Consider the following 13,876-nt stretch of genomic DNA (forward strand, 5'->3'; position numbering starts at 1 on the left):
CCACTGAGCCGCAGCCCCTCCCGAATTATCCCGGTGAATTTCCAGACCAGTACCCGACAGTTAGGCATGCTTAAACTCATTGATCTCGTGGGCTTACACATTTATGTGTTTACTTACTCCATTTATACCCTGCCTTTCTCCCTGATGATGACACACTGTTCTCCTCTTCTCCACTTTATCCTCACAACAGCCCTGTGAGGTAGGGTAGGCTGAGAGAGAGAGGAAGACTGGCCCATGGTCACCCAGAGGGCTTCCAGGGCACAGCGGACATTCGAATCTTGTCTCCCCAATCCTAGTCCCATGCTCTAACCACTACACCACACTAGGTACCTGTGTGTCGGATTGTGACCTCAGGCTTCCGCCGCCTTGTTAGAGCTCTTTTCGGAGGAAAACAGTTGACTTTGTAGAAGTATCCTGTGCAGAATTTTGGGGAACTGGTTTTGACAGCTCTTTGATGCTTCCCCGCAGGTGGCAGCCCTAGAGAAAGACTTAACAGAGCTGAAAACACCCTCTAAGGAAAACGTTGCTGATCTCCTGGATTCCTATCATATGAAGGTACGTGGGTAGCCCCCTGTTGTCCTGGCTTTGGGCTTTTCTGCATCCTCATTTTCCTCACTCGTAAGTTCCTGTTTCTTCAAAGGGGGGACGTGTTCTGTTCCGCATGTCTTTTCTCCCTCTAGTGGTTGATCCGATATTACATCTAAGGGCTCATTTTGTAGCAGGAACTCCTTTGCATATTAGGCGACACACCCCTAATGTAGCCAATCCTCCAAGAGCTCACAGAGCTCTTCTTACAGGGGCTACTGTAAGCTCTTGGAGGATTGGCTACATTAGGGGTGTGTCGCCTAATATGCAAAGGAATTCCTGCTCCAAAAAGAGCCATCCATCCCATCCATCCATCCGTCCGTCCGTCCATCCGTCCATCCGTCCATCTGTCCATCCATCCATCCATCTATCCATCCATCCCCCAGGCCTCTTTTTGTAGCAGGAGCTCCTTTGCATATTAGGCGACACCCCCCCGAATGTAGCCAATCCTCCAAGAGCTTGCAGAGCTCTTCCTACAGGGGCTACTGTAAGCACTTGGAGGATTGGCTACATTAGGGGTGTGTCACCTAATATGAAAAGGAGTTCCTATCTATCTATCTATCTATCTATCTATCTATCTATCTATCATCTATCTATCTATCATCTATACCAGGAACACCCCCAAAGTCCCCCGCTGGGGGTGGAAGATGGACTTGGCAACCCTAGGAACTTACAAGTGAAGAAAATGAGAAAGCAGAAAACCCCATTGTAGTGGAGAACCTTTGTACGGCAAAAATTAGCAGATTGCTCTGGGAACAACCTGAGGAGGATTAGGGGGGGCAGGAGGCGAGGCGGGGTAGACACACAACACTGATGTTAGCTAGTTAGTTTTGTTATTACGGTCTTAAGACCAACACAACACCTATGATACAAAATGGCCGGAAACAAAATTTGAAATCGGGAATTCCTCACTGGAAAAGTGAGAGTTCAGATCCGAAGGGGAAAAAAACGTGGGAAAAGTGGATTCAGAAAACGTGGGGTAACGGGGCGCTAAATTCGGATCTATTCCTGGGAAAGCAAAAATCTGTGCAGAAAGCTTTAAAAACTTTTAATTATTGAAGAACACCGATGTGGAGTTTTGCACTTGTGAGAAAATGGTCACAGCGAAGAAGGCGCATGTACAATGGTCACATGTGATGGCCTATATGGGACTTGTAGGCATTTGTCTACATGAAAAAACTCAGATGCTCAGAAAAGCTGTAACAGCTGAAGCGGCCTTCAGTGTCTTAGAAATGAGGAGAAGCATTTTCCAGTAGCATTTTTAAAAAGATATTCACTTCAAGCAGATAATGGAAAGCACAGTCTTAGAATCATAGAATGTTAGAGTTGGAAGGGACCTTGCAGGTCATCTAGTCCAACCCCCTGCACTCTGCAGGAGTATACTGAAAGATAGCCCTACATACCTACAACATACCCGAAAGATGGTCGTCCAGCCTCCGCTTGAAAACGTCCAGCGAAGGAGCATCCACCACCTCCTGAGGCAGTCTGTTCCACTGCTCAACCACTCTTACAGTTAGGAAGTTTCTCCTGATATTTAGCTGGTATCGACTCCCTTGTAATTTCCACCCATTAGATCTAGTCTTGCAATCCGGAGCAAGAGAGAATAGATCTGCTCCATCTTCTACATGACAGCCCTTCAGATATTTGAAGACTGCAATCATGTCCCCTCTAAGCCTTCTCTTTCCCAGGCTAAACATACCCAACTCTTTCAGCCTTTCCTCGTAAGACTTGGATTCCAACTCTCTCACTAATGTCCACCATACACAAGGAAAGTTTAATTTGGGTTCAGCTATCATCCATTTATGTCTGGAATTGTTAATATCGTTAAGGCACACTCTTGGAGTTGTCATTTTATTCAGGCGATACCGACGTTCATTTAATGGGAAATACATTCCCACCTGTAATGTCCCCCCACCCCACCGATCCATTTGGGGTGAAGTCCTTAGGGGCTTTAACCCTCACATAGAGGACCCTCCTTGGCAAAATGCAGAAAGGGAAGAGAGCCTCTTCACATTTTATAGCCTGTGAAAACTTTTCCTAGCAGAGGGGGGGGGGGGTTGGGAAGCGTGGTAATGTTTTTTTTAAACCTCACCCCCTTTTCTGTTGTTGGAATCCTAATGCAGGAGGTGGGGGGGCGGCAGGCATTTTTAAATGGAAATGATGAGAGGTGTTACACGTGCATGCAGGCACAGGTCCCATGCCAGGTTTGTTTATTTATTTGCATTATCTGTAGTCCGCTTATCTCACTGGGACACAAGGCGGATTACCCACAGAAAGTTAATGCAGTCAACAGGATAGGACCAATGCTCCCTCTAAACTCTGGAGTCCTGTAAGCAAAAATTCTACTTTCTGAGCTACGGGCATTAAAGTTGTGAGCAGGTGATTTGGCTGCCGCGTAACTTAGTTTGCTTCAGAGCCATCCCTTCCTGACCGAAGGCAAAAATGTGTGAGCCGGAGGCTAGAAAACGGTGAGCTAGCTCACACTGACTCAGCTTAGAGGGAACTCTGGATGGGACATCCGCAAAACAGTGCAGTGGGATTCGGCGTGCAGAAACCTGGAAGCCGCCGAAATCTGAAAACAGAACTAAAGCAAAGCCGTGAGTATCAACGCACCATTCGCCATTTTTCTTCTAGCCTTAACTTTCTGGTATCTCCGGAGAAGCCAGCAGGCTTTGTTGAGAGAAACTGAAATGCTTCAAACGGTACCACGTGGGGAGATCAGGCACAGGAGGGAATGAGATTAACTACCCACCCAAACCCACTTGCTCCATTTGTTTTGGTGAAAACGACCCCACCCCCATTCCTCCTCACGTTACATGTGAATTGGGGGGGGGGGGTCTCCAGGGCTGTTCTTAGGTGAGGGGAAAGATCCTCTCAGATGGAGAGATCAGACTTTTCACTCACGGGTTCCACAGACAGGTGAATCAGCAGCGGCACAGAGCACTGAAGTGCCAACTGTTGTAAGGGAAAGGTAAAGGTTCCCTTGCTCGAAAGCCAGTCGAGTCCGACTCTAGGGTTGCGGTGCTCATCTCCGTTTCAAAGCCGAAGAGCCAGCGCTGTCCGAAGATGTTTCCGTGGTCATGTGGCCAGCATGATTAAACACCAAGGCGCACGGAACGCTGTTACCTTCCCACCGAAGTGGTACCTATTTATCTACTTGCAATTTCTTGCTTTTGAACTGCTAGGTTGGCAGGAGCTGGAACTAGAGACGGGAGCTCACTCCATCATGCGGCACACCCGGGTCTCGAACTGCTGAACTACTGACCTTCCACAGCCTGCAGTTCAGCGTCTTAACCCCTTGAGCCACCGCAGCTCCTTTACCAACTGTTAAGTTAAATGTAAAAAATAAATCATTTGACTTGGAAGCACGGAAGCTTTACACAGTATCCCGTGATCCTCCATATTTCCCAGTTAAGGGGAAATGCTGTTCAAATAAATTACAAAGATGGTCCGACTACGGTGGTAATGAAGGAAAGAAATTTTACTTACAAAAATAGAACCACGTCTTACATGACATATTCATGTAGGGACATATCACTTATTGTGAACAGATTGACTTTGAAATAGGTTAAGTTGGTACCGCTCCAAGCCCAGGTAAGAGGGAGCAAGAGAGAGGTCCTATAGAAGATGAAACATGGAAGGCAAAGCAAGGGCCAAAGATGAGAGGGTGGGGCCGACCGCCAGGTGTACCCAAGTACGAGAATTCTCTTAACCCTTTCCTTCCCCGATCCTCTTTCACGCAGTATTAAAATATCCAACACCAGCATGGACTATGTGTTCCGGTTGGATAGTGTGCCTGTCAGTTACATACCTGCTGAGTCGCTGCCCGTCCTTTGCTGAAGAGACATGTAAGCCGCAAGCAGAGTTCTGCTGCAGACTTTGTAGCGGCAGCTCCAACCTCCTCAGCTCAGATCCAAAAGCCGGAGGAAATCTCATATGGGTCAAGTTGCCCTTCTGGGCGCTGACATCGGGTTTTAATTAGCTGCTTTCCGAATGCACCCCCTCCGTCAGGCACTTCAGCACACCTGTTCTGTTATTGTGTTGAGTTTTAACAAAGCTCGTCCTGGCTGGGTTCCCGTGTCAGCATGTTTGGAGCAGTCGGGCGAGTCCTGCGGTTATGTGAAAGCAACTGGTCCAGTAGCTTGGTGGGGGGGAGCTATCCGTTTAGGAGCGAACTCACAAGGTTGGTGGGAGGGGATGGGGTGGTGGAGGGGGAAGTCTGGTGTGTCTCCTCAAGACCCTCAGAGGTAGGATGGGGGAAGGAGAAGAAACAGAGAGGAAGAGGTGGATCATAGCCATGCTCAGCTGCTGAGGCTGGGCGTATGGGGTGCATGCGCTGAAAAACTACCTTATTTACTTGGAAGGAAGATGACTGGTCTCCTAAAAGTGATAGACAGACAGACAGATGATAGATAAGATAGATGGATAGACAGACAGACAGACAGACTAATTTGTATAGAAATGTACGATACCTTCCCTTTTATGGTATCCCTTGGAAATACCTAGTCTTGCATATGATTGTATCAGGCCTACTCAACTTGTGATGCGCCGGTCATGTCTCACGGGGATTTGACAACACACACTTGTTTTTTCAGTCCTAGGCCAGCAGCTGGTTTAGGAGCTTAGCATTCACAGTTTTTCACCTGTGTCCATTTTGATCAGTCACCAACTGGGCCGGCTTGCCAAGTGTGTGGGTAGCCGACGGTTCTGTGGCTCCAGAGGGCCGGGTCCAGGGGGCAGTCAGAGTTGCCAGACCATGCCGGGCATGGGGAAATGGGGGGGGCACAGTATCCTCCGCACCGCAGAGTAACTCCCGGGTTCCCCATGGAAGTGACGTAGTGGCACAGATACCACCGTCTTTTTAAAAAGTCTCCTGCTGCCATTCCGAGCAGCGGTGGGCAACAGGATCTGGAGAAAGAGGAGTCCTCTACCGGAGAAGTGGCAAGCAGTGTTCCCTCTAAGCTTGAGTGAGTGTGAGCTAGTTCACAGGTTTTTAGCCTCCGGCTCACACATTTTTTGTCTTAGCTCAGGAAGGACAGCTCTGGAGCAGACTGATTTATGCAGCAGCTCGCTCACAACTTTAATGCCAGTAGGATTTTTGCTCACGAGTCTCCGCAGCCTAGAGGGAGCATTGGTGGCAAGCTTAAGAGGGTTGTAAGCAGAACTCAGCTTGCAGCTCAGGAGGGGCCACGGCTCAGTGGGAGAACATCTGCTTGGCATGCAGAAGGTCCCAGGTTCAGTCCCCGGCCTCTCCAGTTAGAAAGGACCAGGCAGCAGGCGATGGGAAGGAACTCAGCCTGAGACCCTGGAGCGCGGCTGCCACTCTGAGTAGACAAAACGGACCTTGATGGACTGACAGCGTGATTCAGTTGAAGGCATTCAATAGCCTTTCCCCATTTCTTGTGCATTCCCCCTAATCCTGCTTCTTGGGGTGGGGTGACACTCAGTAGTGGTTTGCAGTGGAAAATCCGACTCTATTGAAATATTCAAGGGGCTTCGGTCAACAAACTTGTTCGTTTCAAATTTGAAAGATACAATCCCATCCTGTTGTTGTTGTTTTTTAAAAAAAATATCCAGTCATAATGGCGGACATACGGGCTGTTCACAGAATCCGTTACAGTAGATGCAATCCCAGATTGGTATTCCAAAGGAACGAGAAAATAATAAATGTTATGACATCCGAAACAGCCAAAAACGGATGGTATTAAAATAATTCTTCGTCAGGCATCTGATGGGGAACGGAATGATTTATTTGTTCAATATAATTCGTTGCGGTGCTTGGCCTTACAAACACTCTGGGCCTTTATGAGCAAATCCCTTCAGAATTTCAATCAGTATCTTTGGGTTTAAAGATCTGAGGTGATTTTCTTCTTGATACAGGCGGTTGTTTTCAGCAGTCCCAATATGCCTTGCAGTATACTTTCAAGGCAACAAAAAAGAAAAGAAAGACTGGTGCCAAAAATTATTTGCTTTTTTTTAACTTCCATGGAGTATTCCCACACGGGGACTCAGTTTCCCGCTTATGGAACACTTAACGATCAATTAAAATTTGTCAGATGCTGTCTTCTGTCCCTTTCATTTTAAATATGCATGATTTTCAGTTCCACAGACTGTTTCTTCTGTCAGAAAAGAAAGACAGCTACAAGGAAAGAGATCTGGATTCGAGTCCAGCGTCACGTTCGAGACCAATAAGATTTTCGGGGGTATGAACTTTTGAAAGTCAAAACGCCCTTCATCAGATACATCTGACTCTCGAAATCTCGTACCCCGAAAATCTTGTTCGTCTCTAAAGTGCCGTTGGACTCGAATTTAGCTCTTCTACTGCAGACGAGCATTGGTACCCTCCCAGAACTGTCTTCAAGGAAGGAGAGCTTAACTCCCCGTACCATCCAGCTTGAAACTTTGCATGCCTGCAGAAATCAGTCCTGTACAAGACACGTAACTCTTTTTTCATCCCGCTTCGGCATGGCTCTCTTTACCAAGGATCTCCGATGAGCGGGCGGCAGAAATATTAATGGGCTTAATTCAAATACCGCTGTGGTGATAAATTTTCAGCTGAGCGGAAAGCAAAGGAGTCTCATCTTACGCACGCTGAGAGTTAATGAGCTGGAAGCTGTGAACAGGAAGGCGGTGGACTGCAAATGCCCGGCGTTTGTCTCTGATCCTCTCCCCCCTGACGCGCTTGTCAGGGAGACGCATCCAGTGTTCCCTCTAAGCTGAGTTAGTGTGAGCTAGCTCAGTTATTTTAGCCTCCGGCTCACACATTTTTGTCTTAGCCCAGGAAGAATAGCTCCAGAGCAAACTAATTTATGCAGTAGCCCAATCGCTTGCTCACAACTTTAACGCCAGTAGCTCACAAAGTAGGATTTTTGCTCACAAGACTCCACAGCTTAGAGGGAATATTGGACGCATCCTCGTAGTCTCGCCCACACCCTTGTTGTGGCAGAAGGTCTAGGCGGGTTGTCACAAGTTCCAGTTCAAACGCTTTGTATGATGCTGCCTTCTCGGCTGGCTGTGAATAGTCGATACTCGTTGCCTGGTGTGTCTGTGCATAGTTCTGGGATGATTATAAATAGCCAGGGAGGCTCGTTGGTTAGGGGGCTAGAGACCAGCGTGAAAGGTTGAGTGGTCCTGCCCACCTTGACATTTGGCTACCCTGTTTGTGTGTGATCTTTCTTTCCTCCAAGGAGGTCAGGGTGGCACGTCTGGGTCTCCCTTCCTCCATTTCATCCACACAACAACCCTGTGAGGTAGGTCAGGCTGAGAGAGAGTGCTACCAGAGACACCCACAGTGCTACCTGAAGAAGAGAAGAAGAGATTGGATTTATACCCCACCCTTCACTCGGAGTCTCAGTGCGGCTTACAAACCCCTTTCCCTTCCCCTCCCCACAACAGACACCCTGTGGGATAGGTGGGGCTGAGAGAGCTCTGACACAAACTGCTCTTTTTCAAGGACAGCTCTTATCAGAACTATGGCTTGCCCAAGGTCATCCAGCCAGGTGCAAGTGGAGGAGTGGGGAATCAAACCCGGTTCTCCCAGATTAGAGTCCGTGCACTTAACCACTACACCAAACTGGCTGGATGGAGGAGGAGGAGGATTTTGGATTTATACCCTGTCCTTCACTCAGAGTGGCTTACAAACTCCTTTCCCTTCCCCTCCCCACAACAGACACCCTGTGAGGTAGGTGGGGCTGAGAGAGCTCTGAGAGAACTGCCCTTGAGAGAACAGCTCTGAGAGAACTTGTGACTGACCCAAGGTCATCCAGCCACGTGCAAGTGGAAGAGTGGGGAATCAAACCCAGTTCTCCCAGATTAGAGTCCGCACACTTCACCACTACACCAAACTGGTGAAGAAGAGTTCCATCCTGCAAAGTCCACTGGGATTATGCTTTCTATCTTTCTTTGGCTATGTTAAGAATGTATGAGTGAACTTTACAGCAGGATGGAGATTTGAATTAAGAACCTGGAAGGTTAAATGAATCCAATTTGAATTAAGAACCTGGAAGGCTAAATGAATCCCAACTCAGTGGGCCCAGTATTTAAATAAAATATGTTTTAATCTAAATGGAGACTATATCAGGAGCTGTAACTGGGTTTTTTTTAATATCTTGTAATAAATATTTATATTTTTGTATAATTAATGTATACTTACATTCTGTTTTCATTTATTTCAATATTGGGCCTGCTGATCTGGATTCGTTTAACCTTCTAGGTTCTTAATTCATCTTCTTGGGTTAAGTTTTTTCTTCCCCTCTTTTTGTTCCTGTGGATGGAGATTTGAAGCCAGGTCTTCCCGGTCAGGATGTGTCACTCAACCTGAGGGTTCCCAACGTGGCGCCCGCCAAGTGTTTTCAGAATGTGGGCAGGGCCAAGTGGGATTTTTGCCCAGCAAGACTTCTGATTGGCCACTGGAGATTTGATTGCCTGTGTAGAATTTTAAGGCTCTTCAGTGTGTAACTGAAGGTAGGTTGCATCGGCCATTTTGTGGCTGTCTCTGCCTCCTATAGCATCCATTTTGTCAGAATTCCAAATGTGCCTATAGGGTCAAAAATGTTGGGGACCCCTGCTCTAACTACAGCACCACGCTGACTCTCTACCAACGACACCGTGTGTAAGATTAGCTCAGGGTTTTTTTATTTGCCTGAAAATACAGTTATAACGTACGAGAGAATTCTTTGAAAATGGTCGTAACCAGGGCTCTTTTTGTAGAAAAAGCCCAGCAGGAACTCATTAGCATAATAGGCCACACCCAACAGCAGGAACTCATTAGCATATTAGGCCACACCCCTGACAGCACAGCTCATTAGCACATTAGGCCACACCCCCATGTTACTAGAAGTGTGGTTATCCAGCCACACCCACCTTTTGCTTCTTATTCCGTTTACCTTGTTTGTTGTCAAAACCCAGGGCTTTTTTGTAGCAGGAACTCCTTTGCATGTTAGGCCACACACCCCTAATGTAGCCAATCCTAATGAGTTCCTGCTGTTGGGTGTGGCCTATTATGCTAATAAGTTCCTGCTGGGCGTGGTCAACTTGGGAGCCAGCCGGAACTCCATTCCTGTGCGTTCCTGCCCAAAAATAGCCCAAAAATAGCCCTGGTTGTAACTCTGCTAATAGTCGATTGCCTTACAAAGAAGCATCGTGCATTTCTGTGTTTTAGCGGTGCCCTTTAATTATTTTAGCACAAACTATTTTAACCAGTTTATAGAAATTCCGTTGTCTCACGTTTTCTTAAAAGGGACATCGAAAATGACTGTTTTTATTTGCATTTTTCAGAATCTGGGTGATGAAAGTTAAGGGATTTTTTTTCTTTTTCAATTTTGGTCAACAGTGCAAACTTGATCAAGAGAAAGAGTTCATACTAAGTCAACATCTGGACAAGATTAACAGGTATTTTCAATTGCTTTTGACCCTTCCTTCCTTCCTTCCTTCCTTCCTTCCTTCCTTCCTTCCTTCCTTCCTCCCTCCCTCCCTCGCGCCCCGCAGCTGCGGGGAGCCTGGGCAACCCCCCCCCCTTGAAGGTTTTGGCTGTAGTGGGTGTGGCCAACTCTGAAGCCAGCCGGAACTCCGTTCCTGTGCGTTCCTGCCCAAAAATAGCCCTGACAAAATTCATTAAGATTCAGTTTGTGGCAGAATTAGTTTGCAGTTAAGTCCAATAAAGAACAGAGTACGTGAATAAATAAAAAGAGTATATTTTAAGATGCCTGCAAAAATATTTACCAAGCAGAACTCCTTTCTTGATTCAGGTGCGACTGTTTTATTACCCATTTATTTGTTAAGAACGTGTCTGTGCCGCTTCTTCAAAGAACTTGTTGGAGGCAGCTTACAAAGTAAAATGTAATAAAAACATTAATGTGATTAAAAACCAAACTTGCCGTTAAAAACCCAGCGAGAGCATAAAAGCAGCATCACAGCGCCTTAAAAAAGCCTCATAAAACTGTACTCAGGCTAGAAGCAGGCCATAAAAGTGGTTTTAAAAGGTTGACCTTTTATTTAAAATCCTGGATAAACAGGACCGATTTCACACAAGAGCTGTGCCGCGGTCGTGCCTCCCTTTGCCCCGCTCAAAAAACCAGGACCACGAAACCGCAGGGGAAATCGGGCGAAGCCGCGGGTCAAAATGCGGCTGCACAGCTTCGTGTGGAAAACTGACCAATAGAAGCGGGGCAAAGGGAGGCGCGGCCGCAGTACAGCTCTTGTGTGAAATCGGTCCAGAAGTGTTTTGCCTCGATCCTTGACTCTTTAAGGCACCGGACTCTGTTCACAGCTTGGGAGTCTTGCTGGATTGTGGCCTTCCGTTAGAGAAACCACTGTCTGTGACAGTGAAAAGTACTTTTTTCCAGCTACGTCGAGACAGGAAGCTGGCTTACTATTTGCAGATACCTGACCAGCCCATGCTGATCCATGCTTCAGTAGCCTTGAGGCTAGATTACCGTAGTGCCACCCACATGGGGATGACCCTGAAGACAGCTGCCACTATTATCTGGGGGTAGCCGCATTAATGTGATTAAAAACCAAACTTGCCATTAAAAACCCAGCGAGACAGTGAAAAGTGCTTTTTTCCAGCTATGTCGAGACAGGAAGCTGGCTTACTATTTGCAGATACCTGACCAGCCCATGCTGATCTATGCTTCAGTAGCCTTGAGGCTAGATTACCGTAGTGCCACTTACGTGGGGATGCCCCTGAAGACAGCGGCCACTATTATCTGGGGGTAGCCGGCAGGACCACGTGACTCCTATTCTGAGGTCCCTTCACTTGGCTGCCCGTTCACTTCCAGGTCCATACCAATGTTCCCTCTAAGCTGTGGAGTCTTGTGAGCAAAAATTCTACATTCTGAGCTGCTGCCATTAAAATTGTGAGCAACCGATTTGGCTACTGCATAAATTAGTTTGCTCTGGGGCCATTCTTCCTGAGCTAAGACAAGAATCCATGAGCTGGAGGCTAAAAACCTGTGAGCTAACTCACACTAACTCAGCTTAGAGAGAACACTGGTCCATACTAGATTACTGTAGATTACAGCTAGATTACTGTAGCACACTCTATGTAGGGCTGCCCTTGGAGAACTTGGGAAAGAGCAGCTGGTACAATACCCAACAGCCACTTTATTATCCGAGGTAGCCGTTAGGACCACGTGACTCTTCTTCTGAGGTTCCTTCACTAGCTGCCCATTGATTTCCACAGCTGAGAATTAGATACGCTGATTACAGAATTAGATTTGTATGTTATACGGTCTTGGGTCCTGAGATGCTGAAAAGAAAGGCAGTCATAGAGATGTTTTAAACAAAGGAATCAGGGAAGGCAGGGGTCAGTTCATAGAAAAAGAGGTGCAGGGGCTCATTAGCATGACTTATTTGCATATGCCACACCCCCTGACATCACCGGAAGTGTGTCAGAAGGCAACACCCACTGCTCAGGCTCCACTGGACTGTTTTGGATTGCTAGCTATTGGAGGGGGGGGGAACGTGCAGATCTGTCCTTGCAGAGGAGGGAGAGCTTGTACCTGAATAAAACTTGGTCTTAAAGGTGCCACTGGACTGTTTTGGACCGGGGGGCCGGGGGGGGCTCTGCAACTTACCTGGCTGCTTCTTGCTCTGACTGAGGGCTGCTGGGAGCAGGGGGTGGGGCTTGTTGCATGTGCCCGCCCCCTGGGCTCTTTACTGCCGGAGCTCCGCTCCTGTGCGCTCCTGCAGGAAATGACCCCTGAGGGAAGGGCATTTCGCAGGTGGGTGCCGCCACTGGGGGGGGGGGAACTGTCATTGGCCATCACTTGGTTGGGGACTGTGTGAAATGGGATGCTGGACTAGCTGGACCATGTAATTAGTCTGATCCAGCAGAGCTCTTCTTAAAGGCTCGGAAACGTCACATTTTGTCAGGTGTGGTTCTTTTGCTTTCCTGATAACTTGTACTATACTCTGTGCCTGCTATGCTGTAATAAATATGTACATGTATTAAGAATTCAGTATTTTTCTGATCCCAAAACATTTTAAACCATTGGTTGATCTGCGACATTTTCTATTTAGCCTGTTTTCAGCCAGCAGCATGGAAGAACTTATCCAAAACCTGAAGCGGGATGGTTCTCCTTTTGCGCTCAAGCAACTAGAGGTAACATGACAGTACGTTTTACTTTATTGTCGGGGTACATCCCGAGCCACCTGATGGCCGGAGCGGAGCAGACGGTGACCGATTGCGGGAGCGGGGCCTTTGGCAAAATGCCAGGGGGTCTCTCCCTCAGCTCACCCCGCGTTTGCTGGTTAACGAGCATCCAAACAAGTTCTGTGACCCCCGCCAAGGTGGGTTCGACTTGCATTTCTCAGCCTCCCACCCTGCATCCCAAACCAGTCTCCTCCGTCCTCACTGTGGTTTCAGGACTCTCCCACCCCGTTTGAAACGAACCACAGTTAGGGCTAACGCGGTTAGCTCTGAGAAGAGAAAAGAATTGGGAATCTGCACGATTTATTTATTTATTATTCTGTTTACTCCGTTTGTACCTTTCCGTACTCCCCGGTGGGGGCCCGACCAGTGTTCCCTCTAAGCTAAGTTGGTGTGAGCTAGCTCACCATTTTTTAGCTTCCAGCCCACACATTTTTGTCTCAGCTCAGGAAGGAGGGCTCCCGAGCAAACTAATTTATGCAGTAGCCCAATCGCTCGCTCACAACTTTAATGCCGGTAGCTCACAAAGCAGAATTTTTGCTCACAAGACTCCACCGCTTAGAGGGAACATTGGGCCCGACGCGGCTTTCATTGTTCTCCTCTTCTTCATTTTATCCATAACAATCCTGCGAGCTCACTTTGACGGAGAGCGTCTGATTGGCCTGAGGTCGTGTGGCAAGGTTCCATGGCAGAATAGCATTCGAACCTGGGTCGTCCCCCCTCCCCTCCCCGAGTCCTAGTCTGATGCTCTAACACAGGGGTGTCAAACATGCGGCCCGGGGGCCGGATCAGGCCCCCGGAGGGCTTCTATCAGGCCCGCAGTGGAACTGGCTGTCTTCTGCTTCTTCCCATTCTGCTGCTGCTGCATCATTGTATGTTTGCAGCTTAGACACAAACACAAAGGGTTGGTTTTTTTACTTAAAATAAAAACATGCGTAAGACATTAGCACTCTTGCAATATTTTGTTTATGTGTATGTAACAGTGTCTGATAACTGACACCTCTTGCTGTGTATTATTGCATCAAAATGTCTGTGCTGTTGCAATCTTGAGTATGCTGTTCAGGTGTGTACCTGTAAGCTGCAAACCTATGATGACGCAGCAGCATCAGAACTGGAAGAAGAAGCAGAAGACAGCCAGTT

At 47.6% G+C, this 13,876-nt stretch overlaps 1 protein-coding gene across 1 annotated transcript in view; it reads left to right on the forward strand.

The window, feature by feature from the left end:
* HIBCH (3-hydroxyisobutyryl-CoA hydrolase) overlaps positions 1 to 13,876 on the forward strand; it is a gene marked incomplete at its 5' end in the record, with an annotated part of 35,737 nt that overhangs the window by 3,000 nt on the left and 18,861 nt on the right. The window contains 3 exons of the mRNA XM_015407796.1: positions 469 to 555; positions 9,917 to 9,975; positions 12,607 to 12,688. Coding sequence (XP_015263282.1) covers positions 469 to 555; positions 9,917 to 9,975; positions 12,607 to 12,688 — 228 coding nt within the window. The remainder of the gene's footprint in view (positions 1 to 468; positions 556 to 9,916; positions 9,976 to 12,606; positions 12,689 to 13,876) is intronic.

This window comes from Gekko japonicus, unplaced genomic scaffold (genome assembly GCF_001447785.1).
Source record: "Gekko japonicus isolate JY-2015 unplaced genomic scaffold, Gekko_japonicus_V1.1 scaffold3754, whole genome shotgun sequence".
Taxonomy (NCBI): Eukaryota; Metazoa; Chordata; class Lepidosauria; order Squamata; family Gekkonidae; genus Gekko; species Gekko japonicus.